We start from the raw sequence: 14796 nt of genomic DNA, 5'->3' as shown, positions 1-14796 counted from the left end.
CCCAATGCAATAGGGACAATAACCCTGACTAATGGTGGCTGCTAAGGGTGAGCATTCGCCACAACACTTGCGATGGTCTTGTCCTATTCAATCATGCACCCAAAAGCTCTGCCAATTTGAGTTAGATGAGGCCGTACTTCTCAAAGCTAGGAAAATGGACCACAATTGTTGGGATAAAGGTCCTTTATTTACCTCTGTTTATTGTACACGTGTATTATTTAGTTGTACATGTGAATGCACCGTTACGTGCCCTAAGTATAAATACATTTTATTCTTTGTGTACCAACACACTACTGGTACACCCAAATCATATCGTACTCTCTCTCTCTCTCTCTCCTCCAACTTCAGCACACTCTCAAGAACTGGTATCAAAGCACATGTTGTGCACGCTTCCCAAGAACACATGCAATAGTCACCAACTGCAGCTTAACAAGTTAGGGGTGACTGGATTGAGACTAGCAAGGAGTGAACAGTCCAGTGATAGGGCTGTAGGGCGACGGAGGAACCGGCACGTGGGTGACAAGTCGATGGAGACGGGCAGCACCAGGCATGCACCAGGCGGCAGGTGCTCGCGACTGGGCAGCGGGCGTGGACCAAGCGACAGCACTGCACACGGGACGGAGTTTGCAGCTAACTAGATGTGATGGTCGACAAGGCGAGCAGCTAACCATGCACCAACAGCAAGCGCACCTAGTGGACGCGGGTCGTCAGATGTCATGGGGCAGGGTCAACCCCCCCCCCTCCCGGGGTCATTATTTTTAATCAAGAAATTTTCAACTCGCTTATTCCCTTGGCTCTGATGAGGGTTCACGTGTGGAAGCACAGTTTTCAGATCTGTGCAAATCTGGTTCGGAAAATTCGGAGCTTTTCCTAGATTTGAAGTTGTTCATGCTTGACGGTGTCATTTGTGTCAGAAATTACAGACATTATGCATGTTGACCTCAATTAAATTAGGGATTTTGCCAAATTTGTTGAAATTTTACTTATTCGAGTAAAATTTTCTAACATTGGACCCGAAAAATTTGAGGCTTTTCATGTATTGATGCAGCTGGGTCAGATTGGCTGACATTTATGCATTGTTAAACTTGGAAATTTGGAATTTTGTGCAGATTTTGGTAAATTTCTGCAGTATATGCCCATGTGGTGGTTGGTTTATGTAAAAACAGCAAAGATTTATTTCTGGTTGGGCAAGAACAACAGTGTATTTGCTAGTTCAACTTGTGCTCTTGCAATTCAATGCATTTACTCTTGTGTTTGTGATAAAAATGGCTACAACTTCTTCCAATTCTGACATTAAGAGTTTGATGGAAATCAAATGGTTTGATGGTTAGGGATTTGACCTTTGGAAAGACCATATGCAAGGCATATTGTTCTTAACAGATTGTGAGGATGCTTTGCAAAAAGATAAGCCCGCATAAATGGGCCAAAGTCAACAAAAAGGTTGTGGCTTATAGAAAGATGAGTGTCACTGATGATATTTTGACACACATTAAGGGCTTAGATACTGGTATGCAATATGGGAGAAGTTGAAAACTACCTATGAGATCACCACACCTATTAATCAGTGCATTTAATGTTCAAGTTGATGAATATGCAACTAGATGAGTCCAAGCTTGCAGCTGAGCACTTGAGTGCATTAACTGGCATTTTAAATCAGCTCAAGGATGCTAATTTGGATTTTGATGATAAGTTGAGGGTGATCTTTTTTATCATGACACTGCCTGATTCTTAGGAGACCTTGGTAGTTTCTCTCAATAATAACCCAAATCTCTCATATGATGGTGTGAGGGGTTCAATCTTGAATGAAGAAATTAGACGTAAGTCTAGTGGAGAAGGCAACAACTCAGCTTACAATGTTAGAGGCAGGGCTGAAAAGAAAAATACAAATGCTAGACAAAGAAGCAAAAGCAAGAGCAAAGAAAAGTAAAAGAGTGATATTACTTGCTATTAGTGTGGTCGAAGGGTCACAAGAAGCTTGATTGTAGGTACTACAAGAAGGAACAAGAGAGAAAGAAGAACGTAGGAGATAAAAAGAAGAAAGAGGATAAGATAGATGTATCTGAGGCAACTAAAGGCAAGGAAAAGGCCAATGTAGCCTCTAGTAGTGCAATCAAAGAGGAGCTCTTGGATACAGAGACTGATGTATTATGTGCAGTTGATTATGATGCCCTTGTATGTCACATGCAAGATATGCAAATTACCAAGGCTGATGTAATTGATGCACTTTTGTCAGTTTGATGATGGTGTCACTTAGACTTGGATTGTAGACTCTGGTGCCTCTTTCCATGTAACTCCTTGCTTGGAGCATTTTTCTATATTCAATGCATGTAGTTATGGAAAAGTGTATCTTGGAAATAACCATGCTTGCAGCATTGATGGGATATGCACTATACACTTGTCTTTGGATAATGGGCAAGAGCTTGTGTTGAAAGATGCCAGATATGTGCCTGGCATCAAGAAGAGTTTACTATATGTTGGATAGCTTGACGTGCATGGTTACACTACACTGTTTGGTAATGGTTTGTGAAAATTGAAAAAGGGTTCCATATTGATTGCAAAAGGAACCAAGAAGGGCACTTTGTATTGTTTGCATTGTAAAGCTTTGAATGGGAAGTTTCTTGCAGTTGCTGAACTTGACTGTCATTTGGAGTTGTGGCATAAGAGAATAGGCCATATGAGCCAGAAAGGACTTGATGTCCTTACCTCTTTGAAGAGGATTGATGGAAAAGGCTCTAAACTTGACTTTTGTAATGACTGTTAGTTTGGAAAGCAAATGAAAATTTCCTTTTACTCTGGTGTCTCTCGTAAGTCTAATGGCTTGGACTTAGTGCATTCTAATGTATGTAGTATGCCCATGAAATCGTTGGGTGGTGTTGCATATTTTATCTCTTTTATTGATGATTATTCTAGGAAGATTTGGGTTTATCTGTTGAAAAAGAAAAGTGAAGTGTTTGTTGTTTTTAAAACTTTCCATGCATTTGTGACCACTCAGACATGTAGAAAGCTTAAATGCTTGAGAACTGATAATGGGAGTAAGTTCACATCTACTGAGTTTAAGTCTTTTTGTGACTTGCATGGAATCAAGAGGAAGCTTACAGCTCCTTATAGCCCTTCTTCAAATGGGGTGGCTAAAAGATACAATAGGACTTTGTGTGAAAGAGGGTGGTGCATGCTGTCCACTACTAATCTCCCTCGTGAATTTTGGGGAGAGACACTTAAAACCGTGGTTCACATTTGCAACCGCTCTCCAAACAGGTCCTTAAATAATGGCATCCCTGAGGAGGTTTGGTCTGGCAATCGGTCTCATATGACAATTTACGGATATTCAGTTGTGACACTTTTGTGCATGTTAGAGATGAGCTGAGGAAAAAACTTGACCCGAAATCCACCAAAGGCATTTTCATGGGCTATGGTGATGAGGGTGAATTTGGCTATAGAGTGTGGTTACCACAATCCAAGAAGATTGTTCGCAGTCGTAATGTTGTGTTCAATGAGACAAAGTTGTTCAAAATTACTTTAGCCTCTGATAAAGACATGAAAAATATCAAATTTCAGAATTTGCAACCACCTATTACTTCAAATGATGAGCCTCATAATACTGTGTCATAAGCTGAAACTGATGATCAGATGGTTATCTTTAAGCCAGATTATGATGGACAGCAAATAGAAGTACAAGGAGGTCATGGACAACAAGATAGTCTTGTTGATTATGAAAATGCAAGTGCTGGTAATGAAAATGAAGGTGTTGTACAACATGAACAGCATGTTGAAAATGGCTTACAACTGCCAATAAATGCTAAAAATAACATACCTCCTGATGTAGACCCAATTCCTGAAAATGTAGATCATTGGGTATGCAGGTCTACACACTTAAGAAGGTAGCCACATAGATATGACCCCTCTTTGCACTATGTGATGCTTACAGATGAGGGTGAGCCGCTTACATATGAAGAGGCCAAGTCATGCAAATTCAGCAGTAAGTGGAAGCTAGCTACACAGGAAGAGATTAAATCTCTATATGCTAATGATACTTGGGATCTTGTGTCGTTGCCCAAAGGAAGAAAACCTCTTCCAAACAAATGGGTTTACAAAGTAAAGATAGTTGATGGGAAACCCAAGTACAAGGCAAGACTGGTTGGCAAAGAGTTTGCACAAAAGGAAGGGATTAACTTTCAAGAGGTCTTCTCACCTGTTGTGAAGATGACCACTCTACATGTGTGCTTTTTTGCTCTCACTGTAGTATTGGATTTAGAGTTGTACCAAATGGATGTGAAAACAGCTTTTTTACATGGTGACATTGATGATGAAATCTACATGAAACAACCCGAGGGCTTTGTAGTTCCTAGAAAGGAGCAATTGGTGTGTAAACTAAAATGCAACTTATACGGGCTAAAGCAAGCACCATGACAGGGGTACAAAAAGTTTGACACCTTTATGCTCTCTCATGAGTTTACACTCAGCCATCATGCGAAACATTATTTGTATATGAAAAAGGATACAAATGGCAACCCCATCATACTTGTTTTGTATGTGGATGTTTTGTTGCTAGCTGGGAAAAGAAAGACTAGCTTGGATGCTCTCAAAGATTAGCTAAAATCAGCTTTCTCCATGAAAGATTTGGAGAATGCAAAGCATATATTGAGCATGAGGATTCAAAGGATAGAATACAAAAAATTTTGTTATTATCTCAAGAGAAGTACATTGAAAAGGTACTGGACAAATTCAACATGGCCAAAGCTAAGCCTCTTGGGGTGCCCTTACCTCCATATCTTAAGCTTAGTAAAGCCAATAGCCCAAAAGATGATATGGAAGCCAATGCTATGAAGGGAGTCCCTTCTTATACATCAACTTGTGGCTCTCTTATGTATGCTATGGTTGCTACTCATCTAGACATTGCTCATGCAGTGGGAGTTGTCAGTAGGTTTATGTCAAATCCTGGCAAAACACATTGGGAGGCTGTCAAGTGTATTCTTCGATATCTAAAGGGTACATAAAAAAAGTGTATTTGCTATGGGCAGGGTGGACTTGGTATGTAGGATTATTGTGATGCAAGCATGGCAGGTGACTTGGACACTCGCAGGTCCACTAGTGGATATGTCTTTACAGTTGATAGTGGGGCCATTTCTTGGTGCTCCAGGTTGCAAAACATCGTAGCAACTTCAGTGAGTACTACTGAAGCTGAATACATATCAGCTCTACTGAAGCTTCTAAGGAAGCTATATGGTTGAGCAGACTTGCAAAGGATCTCAACATGCCTATGAGTACTCTAGTGTTGAGATGTGATAGTAAGAGTGATGTGTATCTGGCTAAGAATGCCATGTATCATTCACGCACAAAGCATATAGATGTGCGATATCACTTTATCAAACAGATTCTGGAATATGGATCAAAACATAGAACAACCGTGTAGATGTTCTCACTAAAAGTCTAAGCAAGGCTCAACATGAGCATTGCATACGACTAGTGGGAGTTGGTTAGAGGTTCACTTCGGACTTTTAAGTGGGAGGTTGTTGGGATAAAGGTCCTTTATTTACCTCTATGTATTGTACATGTGTATTATTTAGTTGTACATGTGAATCCACCCTTACATGCCCCAAGTATAAATACATTTTATTCTTTGTGTACCAACACATTGTTGGTACATCCAAATCATATCGTACTCTCTCTCTCTCTCTCTCTCTCTCTCTCTCTCTCTCTCTCTCTCTCTCTCTCTCTCTCTCTCTCTCTCTCTCTCTCTCTCTCTCTCACCTGCTCACTTCTCCAACTGTGGCACACTCTCAACAACAATAGTTGTGTCATCTCTGTGTATACAATTATATGTGCCTTCAATCCATCTCATTTGCACTCTGGGCGTCTAATGGGCGAGTGGCAAGCATCACTGCAGATTGCTTCAATATGCTAAAGTTGACCCTAAAGCATCCTTTCCCTGTTAGAGTTGCAAGGGTTACCCACTAGAGATGCTTGTATCATGTCTTTCTGTGTGTGTGTGTGTGTGTGTGTGTGTGTGTGTGTGTGTGTGTCAATGGTCTATCCTTAACCAATCACCACACCAGAGATGATGCCTCCAAGGCCACCACTCTATCTCTAATGGTGAGCTCTACATCAAGGTCAAACTTGATTTATGTGCTAGTATCAAGTAGGGGAGCTCTGAGGGTTGTAATAGAGTCCTCAAAGATAGAAGAGGGACTTACTACAATCTCATTAATCACATAATTTCCTTCTAACTATTGTACAAGTTGTGTTGTTAGATTTTCTACACACTGCTAGTCTCATAGTGTCCCTTGTGAGGGAAGGATTGAAGAGCAAAGGGCAAAGACCATTGTTTGGAACAATGCTACTAGGGTAGGCAAAGTAGAGGCCATCAAGGCAGTGTAGGGTGGTTGAGTGAGCAAGGTGGGCTAGGTGGACAAATAGGCTAGGGGAAAAGGGGCTACGCAATGGTGTGGTAGGTAAGCATGAATGGTTGGAATGAAGAAGAAGCATAGGGGTGGCATGCAAGTAGGTATATCGAGTGTAGGCTAGGCAATCTAGTGTGAATGAGTAGCATGCAAGTAGGCGTGATAGGATGTGTGGATTCGAGTGGTGGCATGACAAAAAGCATGCAGACATGTATCAGATGCAAGAAAAGATTATAGGAGTCGAGCATCACAACATAGTAAGCATTCATCTTCAACAACCATCGGAAATCTTCCAACAAAACATCAATAATTGTCAAAGTCAATGGCATATTATGTTGTCATAGATCAATGCCTAAAGCTAGCATTTGCCAAATGTTAAGTTTCAATCAATTTTGAACTACATACAAGTGTATCTTCCAGATTGGCCTCTTTTTTTCCAATTCTAGGATGGTTTTTTACCCTTGCGATGCTAGAGAAGATTGGAAAGTCCAATTTGGAGACAATTGACAATACTTGACGCATAATCTAAAGCAAAGGATAGCAAGTGAATCTTAATCTAGAAAAATTGGAACAAGAAAAAGACAATAGTTAAATCCTAATTTGGATAGTTTGACACCTATAGAGCCCTAATTTACATCTGGCAACTTCTATTAAGGCATTTTCTAGACAAGATAATCAAAATTCTCATCTTCAATAAATTTATATCTTCTAATTCACTATTGGATTGATTAAGCTTAGATATTCAATAATAGATTTAGTAGTACAATCTTGAATCTACATAAAAATTGGGATTTCTTAAGTGTCTAGGGAAGTACGCCTTTGAATCTCAACCATACAATATAGGGGATTGTTATAATTTGGAGCAAATGACAACAATTGAATCCCAATCTAGATAGTTTGACATAATAGAGCCCTAATTTACAAGCGGTGACTGTTATTAGGACATTTTCTATAAGGGATAATTAGAATCCTCTGATCTTCAATAAATTTCTTCCTTCCAATTCATTGTTGGATTGATCAAGCTCAAATATTCAATAATAGAATTAGTAGTACAACCTTACATTTATATACGAAATTGAGGTTTCTCAATTGTCTAGGTAAGAATGCCTTTAAATCTCAACCATACAATATAGGGATTTGTTGGAAATCTAAGAGAAAACAACTTATCTTAAGAAGATTGCGCATCTACAATCCAAGTGACTTGCATGTAAAAGAAGACCCAATTTGCACCTAAATGTGTTTATAATCAAGATGTAATTTTGGAAATAATTGTTATTGCCAATCATTACTTTAAGAGCTGGAAATCAAATTCTCTTATTCATTCTCCCCAATATATTTCAAATGCAATGTTGACTTTGGTGATGAATTTTGAAGATTTGAACCTCAAATTTGAACTTATTTACTGATATGCTATTCTCAATGTGTTATCCAACAAGAACTAGGGCTCACATAGTAACATTCGAATGTGTGCATGTGCACTTCTATGTTTGAGCAAGATTAGTTATGCAAATTTGGCAAGGAACACCAAAATGAGTGGAATTTTAGGCTTACACATGGATTGATTTGCATGCAACATGAATGGATTCAAATTGAGCCTCCCTAATGGTGAGATCAAGGGGCAAATTGAATTTTGTGATTGCTGGTTATGAAGGTTTGCTCGACTCAAATGTCTTGTGACAGAAATGCTTACTTTTCAATCTATCGTTTATTTGACAAATCCATTGCTTGCTGTAAATAAAGTATTGTGGTGTATTCTAGGGTTCCACCACCCTTCTACATGCAATATGGAAGGTCGATTCCAAATACACAAGAAGTCCAACAAACATTTCTACATCCAACGTAAGATGCTTACAATTGCCTTTCTTAAGTATCATTTCACTTGGTTTCATTGCTTCAACACAAACTAAAATACTACCTCTTAAACAGATTTTATAGTAAATATTCTAACTACTTGAGTATGATAAAATATATAGAACTTCACTCTCATGATCTTTCATGTAGCTTGCATAACACAAGTGCAAAAAGTCAACAGCATATTCAATTCAATGTGCCTCATGTTTGCTATTGAAACTGACAAAAAAGCAAGGTAAGTTTTGATTGAAAAATCACTCCTACGAGTATCTACTATCAAAATGCTTTCAATAAACATTCCAATCCAAAGCTATATTGTATCTTTGAATGATAAAATAGATACCGATCTAATATCTGAAAGTCTAACAATACAGATTATTGCATCAAGTACATTGAGACGATATACTACGAGTTTTGTCGATCATCATTGTTCCTGTCAAGCTTGTGGCTTCCAAAGATATTGTATCATTATCTTCAAAAGTACCATTAACTATTATGATTTTCAAATCTATTATAGGACTAGCATGACAAGTATTCGCAAGTTGTTTAGAAAGCCTTTTCTGTGGCCATAAACCTTTGAGGAAACTAATTAAGTTTCATAAGCCTGAATCAGCTACTGCATGCATGCTCCACAAAAAGTTTGCCCAGCATAATTGGACTCTTTGGATCTTTTCATCTCACTCAGAATACATATGCTCATAGACTTTACACAAGCATACAATTACTTAAGCAAATTTGGCAGGGTGACAATGTCAGTGAAGATAGCAAGAAATTTCAGCTGAGGAAGCAGATTCAACCAATGCTAACTGTGAATACCGTTAAGTAACAAGTTCTTTGGGGAACATGGCATTTTGGTCAAGAGGGAAGAACTCTCTGGCTTAGTCTCAGTTTGAAGCTACTAGAGTGCAAAAATTGGTTTGATGTTGTTTCCAAGCACAGAGAAAATAAATAGGAAATTTCCAGAAATCTATGAGGTCCGGAGATTCGTCACAATCACTGTATGGTGTGAAGTCCAAGCTCATTCCACTTGTCTTGAGTGACCAATGGCTGGTCCTGATCTGTTTACGCAATTTGGAGACAAAACAATAAGGAATTCCATCACAAACATGCTGCTTGCAACTTTTCAGGAATTCAAAAACAAACACGGAATAAATCACTCGGAATTCTGTTCATACTACTGTATGGGAAATCAGAGACTGAACACATGGGATTGAAGGTAGATTGGAGATCCTTCAGTCTTCAGAACTATGCAAGCAGATTATCTGTATGATGCAAAGACATTGTCTTGCAAGGCCACAGCACATGTATTGGGTAAAGCTAAGATGTTCGTTCATATTTCAGAAAGATGGTGAGAGGCCTAAAATAACGAAGATGTTCAAGAAATACTGATGCAAGAAAGCTAAATTACTTATGAAGGTGCACAGTTATACTACTAGCCCAATACTTGACCAGTTCTGAGTTCAAAACTGTAAAAGTTGCCAGCCACAATCAATGTTTATTACCGAGCCGTGAACTATGTATGTATCACCAGGTACAACACTATATCCACTAGGGGAACTCATATCACAGGTAAACCAGCCCCAAAGTCTGGGTGTCTTTAAAGTAATGGAAACCCATGCATACCTCCAAATTCTTGATGCTTGTGCTATTCGTAAAAGCTCAATTATGAACCACATATGAGACAGTCTGCTGATAAAGCAAAACAACAAAGAGTTCCTCAACATCTTCAAAAGAAGATGGAAACCAGTTTCTCCAGGTCTAAAGATCCAAGTCTGGCTCACCAACTTCAAACTGGAAGCTCACCTGCAAGTTAGTTATCCACTTTGAAAAGCGTGTATTCTACCGCAACCCCCTTAGATAGAAGTGTCACATACAAAAGCTCAAGCATGGATGCATTGTGCAAAGACACTAGCAGAAACATTAGGAAACTACACAAGTGGGAGTTGTAGGGCTAAGCTATAATTGTTTCAGCATATGGTATGACACGGTATGTACAATGGCATGAGAAAATCCCTTGACCTCCCTCTTACTGACCAACATCAAAACACAAGATTTTTGGCAAGGATTTTATCATCTCCTGGCCTTAAGACCCTTTCTACAAAAACTTTCCATCTTTTAGCAAGCGTCTCCACTTTTTGGAGCCCCTAACATCCAAATGAAGCAGTTTTATGCATCTTTTCTTGTGTTTTTAATGTATCCTGAAGGACAATCTGACCAGTACAATTGGCAAGACCAGTTGGACTGCCTGTTTGACGAAGATCGTAAGTACCAACAAAGCAACCACCAAGATGCATCATCAAAAATCCATCTCTTAGCACAAAGTGCTCATGCCTCTAGCCATTGCAAAGCTGATCATAAACATTAGCAAAGTTTAAATCAGCATCATATTGCTCTTTCATGGCATCGAACTCAGTGTGATAAGATTGCTAATGGATAAAATTTGTGCCTTACGAGATAGTGCATCAGCCACAACATTCTTTTTACCATCAATATATACAATCTGAAAATGAAACATAGAGAGAAAATTTGTCCATCTCATATGCTTCTCTAACAACTTTATCTGGGTCAGAAAGCACCTTAAAGTTTGATGGTTTGTCTACGCTGTAAAATCGACTCCCAACAAGTAGTATTTCCACATAGATAGTGCATGAATTACAACTGAAAGCTCTTTCTCATAGACTTGCAAATTCTTTTCTACACCGTGGAGAATTTGGGTCTCATAAGCCACAACTCGGCCATCCTATATAAGAATAGCCCCAATGCTATTACGACATGTATCACACTGAACTACAAATGGCTTCCTTAGATCTAGCAACATAAGCTCAGGATCTGAAGTCGTCTTCAAAGGTACTCGTCAACCAATTCGGTGCAAATATTTGCTTGAAATGTACCCACGTTGACGGTGCTCTACCTTGCATCAAAAGAGTGAACCACCATTGCAATGCATTCCCTTTCAAGAAAGTAGTTGCCTTTCAAATCTTGGAGGACTCGGTGAAGTTCCCCCCCTGAATAGACTGCATCAAACTGTTGAATGAAAGTCAAAACTTTCAACCTACCTTGTGCACCACTGAAGGACTCAAACTTCACTACTTTTCCGCCCATATCATAGCCTTTTGCTACCCCTTTAGGTATTAAGTTGTCATACACTAGGGTGGCTGTTGTAAAAAGGATGCATTTACTGAATTTACATCAAAACCAACACCAAACGCAGCATTTGCATGACCAGCATTCATTCCTTGAATTCCATAAGCATTTGGGGATGCAGATGCATTACTAAACATGCTACTTTGTGCCCCAAGCATCAAACCAATGATGCCATACATAGGGTTTTGCATATTTCCAACCATACTCAAATACATTGGGCCTTGTACACTATGCATTGGCTGGAATATACCATTGGGATTTGTGCCATACATTCCCATATGACCAACGTATCCTGGCTACCCCATCATAGCATACATGAAAATTATCCAAAATCCATTGGATTAACACTTCCATGATGGCCTTGCATTTGCATTCATTGCCTCGTAGATACCAATTGTTTTGTTTCATTAGCATCTTTGGGAGCTTCCAATGAAGGCTTTGACATTACCTTCGGTGCACCCTACTGTCCCAACAGTGTAGAAGATGTCTTCTCCTTCTTGCCTTTATTGTCCTTCTTCAGACATTCAAAAATCCAGTAAATTGAGGATCCTTGTCCAATTGTTAACCTCATCCGATTCTTGAACTAGTCATTAAATTCCTCTTCACTTTGTTGGTCATCAGTCTCATTATGCCTTGAAGGCCTTACATCTTATCCAATAGCAATATTTTCAACTTGTTGTCCATGATTTGAGCCTTGTCCAAGATCAAGCATTGAATTTCCTTCATTTCCATGTGAATGTTCATACTAAGAGGAATCATCATTGCTTGATTACATCTCACTATATGAAGACATATTGTTGTAATTTCCCAGTTGAGAACAAAAACCAGTACTAGCACAAAGCTTTGCCTTGCAATCAAGTGTCTTGGGCCCACCAAATCAAGGAATTGAGTGGTATCTCAACAACAATGAAACCATGTAACCAACCTTCCTTCTTGGAAAGGGCAATAACTTCCTAATTAAGCACTTAATTACAACAATCAATAAATGAACATAATTTGAAATGCATAAATTACCGTAATAATTTTGTACATCGGATACCTTGATTGTCCCAAAACTAGCGTCTCTTTCGGTATTTCTTTAACTTGATTGCTAATGAAATGAGTATAAGCTAAGATTCACAATATTTTTTGTTGTTCCAAAAGCCCCTTGCTGTAGCAACAATCAATAATCAACAATTCAGGCCAATTGCCCCTTGATTTTTCACCTAGAACTTGCACAAATGGAACCACCAATTGGCCAAATACTGCCCCAATTAACAAGGAATGGCCTGGCATCTGAATTCTCTGACACTTATACAAATCTCAAGTATTCAATTTAGTATATAATGCCTTCACCGATTGGCACGGGTCCCGATGAGACTATTAAATCCTAATTTTTGCAAAAATTTAGGATTTACAACAAATATCTCTCTGTTGTCCACCAAATTTGACTGAAATCTGATCCAAGAGATTGAGAAATATTAAAAATGACTCAGCACAAGCTGGAGAAGGTGAGAGAATGCCAGAAGAGAGATTTCTAGAAAACTAGTTAACGTAGGGTAAAAATAGCCAGTCGCACTTTTGTCGCTAGCACAACTTCAGGTGGCATCAAAAATAGAATGGCCAAAAACTAAAGAAAGGCATGGAAAAAAGAAGGATGATAAGTTCAAAGGCTATCCTAAGCATCTGCACATTGGGAAGACAATCCATCCAAAGGAGACACGTTGGAAAAAATACCCCTATCTTCAATCTAGTGAAAAGAATAGAGTGAAGGATTCCAAGGCTACATCCACTACAATGATAAAGTCAATATTTCTACACCTCTATGAGGAGGATGACACTATCCTTGCTTCTTCTTCAGAGAAGCCTTGGCTCATGGATAGTAGAGCATCTTCTTATATGACTTACCACTACAATTGGATATAGGACCTCCATGATAGAGAGGGCACAACCACCACTACTGACAATTCTTATATGCTTGTTTAAGGTGCGAGCACAATTCCAATTCTTCCTAACACATAGGATACATCAGCTGAAGTCCTTTATGTACCTAACTTGGGCTTTAATCTTCTATCTATACATGGCCTTACACAAATGGGGACCTATATGGTCTTTACACAGGAGGCAATTATGGTGATGGATATCATATTTGGGGCTCTTCTATGGTCCAACACAAAAGAGGCTAGACTCTATAAGCTCACAATCCTTACTACTCTCTCTTCTTTAGCACTTGGGCCATTATGGCATGCCTATTATAGGCACCTTAATTTTGATAGACTTCCTAGAAGGAATTGGTTGAGGGCCTGCTAGACCTTTCTTCAAACTTCCTTCTTATACCCCAGTTGTTTGAGGGACAAAGAGCATTGGGCACCTATGCCCAAGACATCTACATGAAGGGTATCTACTTCTTTGGAGTTGATATATACAGATTTGTGCTGCCCCACGCACAGCCCTTATGCTTGTAGTTGATGACTTCTCAAGGTACGTATGGGCCTATTTTCTGAAGCTTAAATCAGCGACTTACTCCTGATTATGTGGGATGCAAGTCTCCCGATTTTGTGGGATAGGAATACACTCTAAGAGAGATGACTTGGCAGTGAAGGAAAGGAGAGAGCAGCTCCTATGTATATGTTACAACACATGAGTCTAGGGTAGAAACACCATACAAATTAGGAATAGTGCCATGGAAATAGAAGTCGTTGATGCCGAGGATGGGCTAATAGTAATCATCCTTAAAACGGAAGGACACGTGAAGTGATACCTACTTATCTGTGTGCAAACAACCTTGAATGATAATGGTGATAAGAGATACATTTCACTTATATATATGCAGAGTCTGCTAGAGAAGACTTACTGAGTTCCTCCGCATCATCAGTCAGAGGAGCCACACCCGGTGGGAAAGGTATATCTGCTCACACAGACAACTAAACGTTAAAACCGAGAAAATGAAAGAAAGTCAATCATGGCAAGACAAGAATTTGCAATCAGAAAACAAAATGAAATATCAGTCAAGCTAACTGACTAACAGACGCATTAGGGCAAGACCAGAAATTGAGGCCATACCGTCATTAGGGAGTGTATCTCGCATCCATTCGTCGTCGACGACGTCCAAGAGAATGCCTATGCCGGTCGCATCCGCCATAGCTTTGCTTCTAACCTTGTGGTGGCTGTATGCTCTAAGACGACGATTCGTGAAAAAGCGAGGTTTAATATAAAATGAATTACAAACTGTTCAAACAAGACCTTCAAAGCTTCGCAAAAAGGGTTTAAAGCTTCCATTTTATAAAATTTGGCAAACACACGTAATTTGATTTTAAAATCCCTTTAAATTTTTAAGCTAAAGGTTATTGTAGATGCTGCCAAAAATTATTTTTCATGACCATTGATTTTGACCCATCATAAAACCAAGGTTTTACGCACTTTT

The 14796-nt window shown here is 39.1% G+C and overlaps 1 protein-coding gene across 1 annotated transcript; it reads right to left on the bottom strand.

Annotated features, from left to right (window-relative positions):
* Positions 1 to 8791: 8791 nt before the first annotated feature.
* Positions 8792 to 14593, bottom strand: BNS (bonsai). The gene is made up of 3 exons (XM_087667103.1): positions 14436 to 14593; positions 14227 to 14280; positions 8792 to 9307 (listed from the first exon to the last, which is right to left on the bottom strand). The coding sequence occupies exons 1-3, from the start codon at positions 14512 to 14514 to the stop codon at positions 9243 to 9245; spliced, it is 198 nt and encodes a 65-aa protein (XP_087523229.1). The 5' UTR covers positions 14515 to 14593; the 3' UTR covers positions 8792 to 9242.
* Positions 14594 to 14796: the final 203 nt, after the last annotated feature.

This window comes from Lygodium microphyllum, chromosome 25 (genome assembly GCF_053477565.2).
Source record: "Lygodium microphyllum isolate KBCC chromosome 25, Lygodium_microphyllum_v1.1.10, whole genome shotgun sequence".
NCBI classification, from domain to species: domain Eukaryota; kingdom Viridiplantae; phylum Streptophyta; class Polypodiopsida; order Schizaeales; family Lygodiaceae; genus Lygodium; species Lygodium microphyllum.
Note: the sequence above shows the minus strand (reverse complement) of the source record. Positions and strands in the feature narration are given on the sequence as shown.

Bases quoted from the DNA above. Each gene is read 5' to 3' on its own strand.
- BNS (XM_087667103.1), bottom strand. From the start codon at position 14,514: ATGGCGGATGCGACCGGCATAGGCATTCTCTTGGACGTCGTCGACGAC. The intron at 14,281-14,435 runs GTATGGCCTCAA...CTGTGTGAGCAG, and splicing joins AGATACACTCCCTAATGACG to ATATACCTTTCCCACCGGGT. The intron at 9,308-14,226 runs GTAAGTCTTCTC...TTGCGTAAACAG, and splicing joins TGATGATGCGGAGGAACTCA to ATCAGGACCAGCCATTGGTC.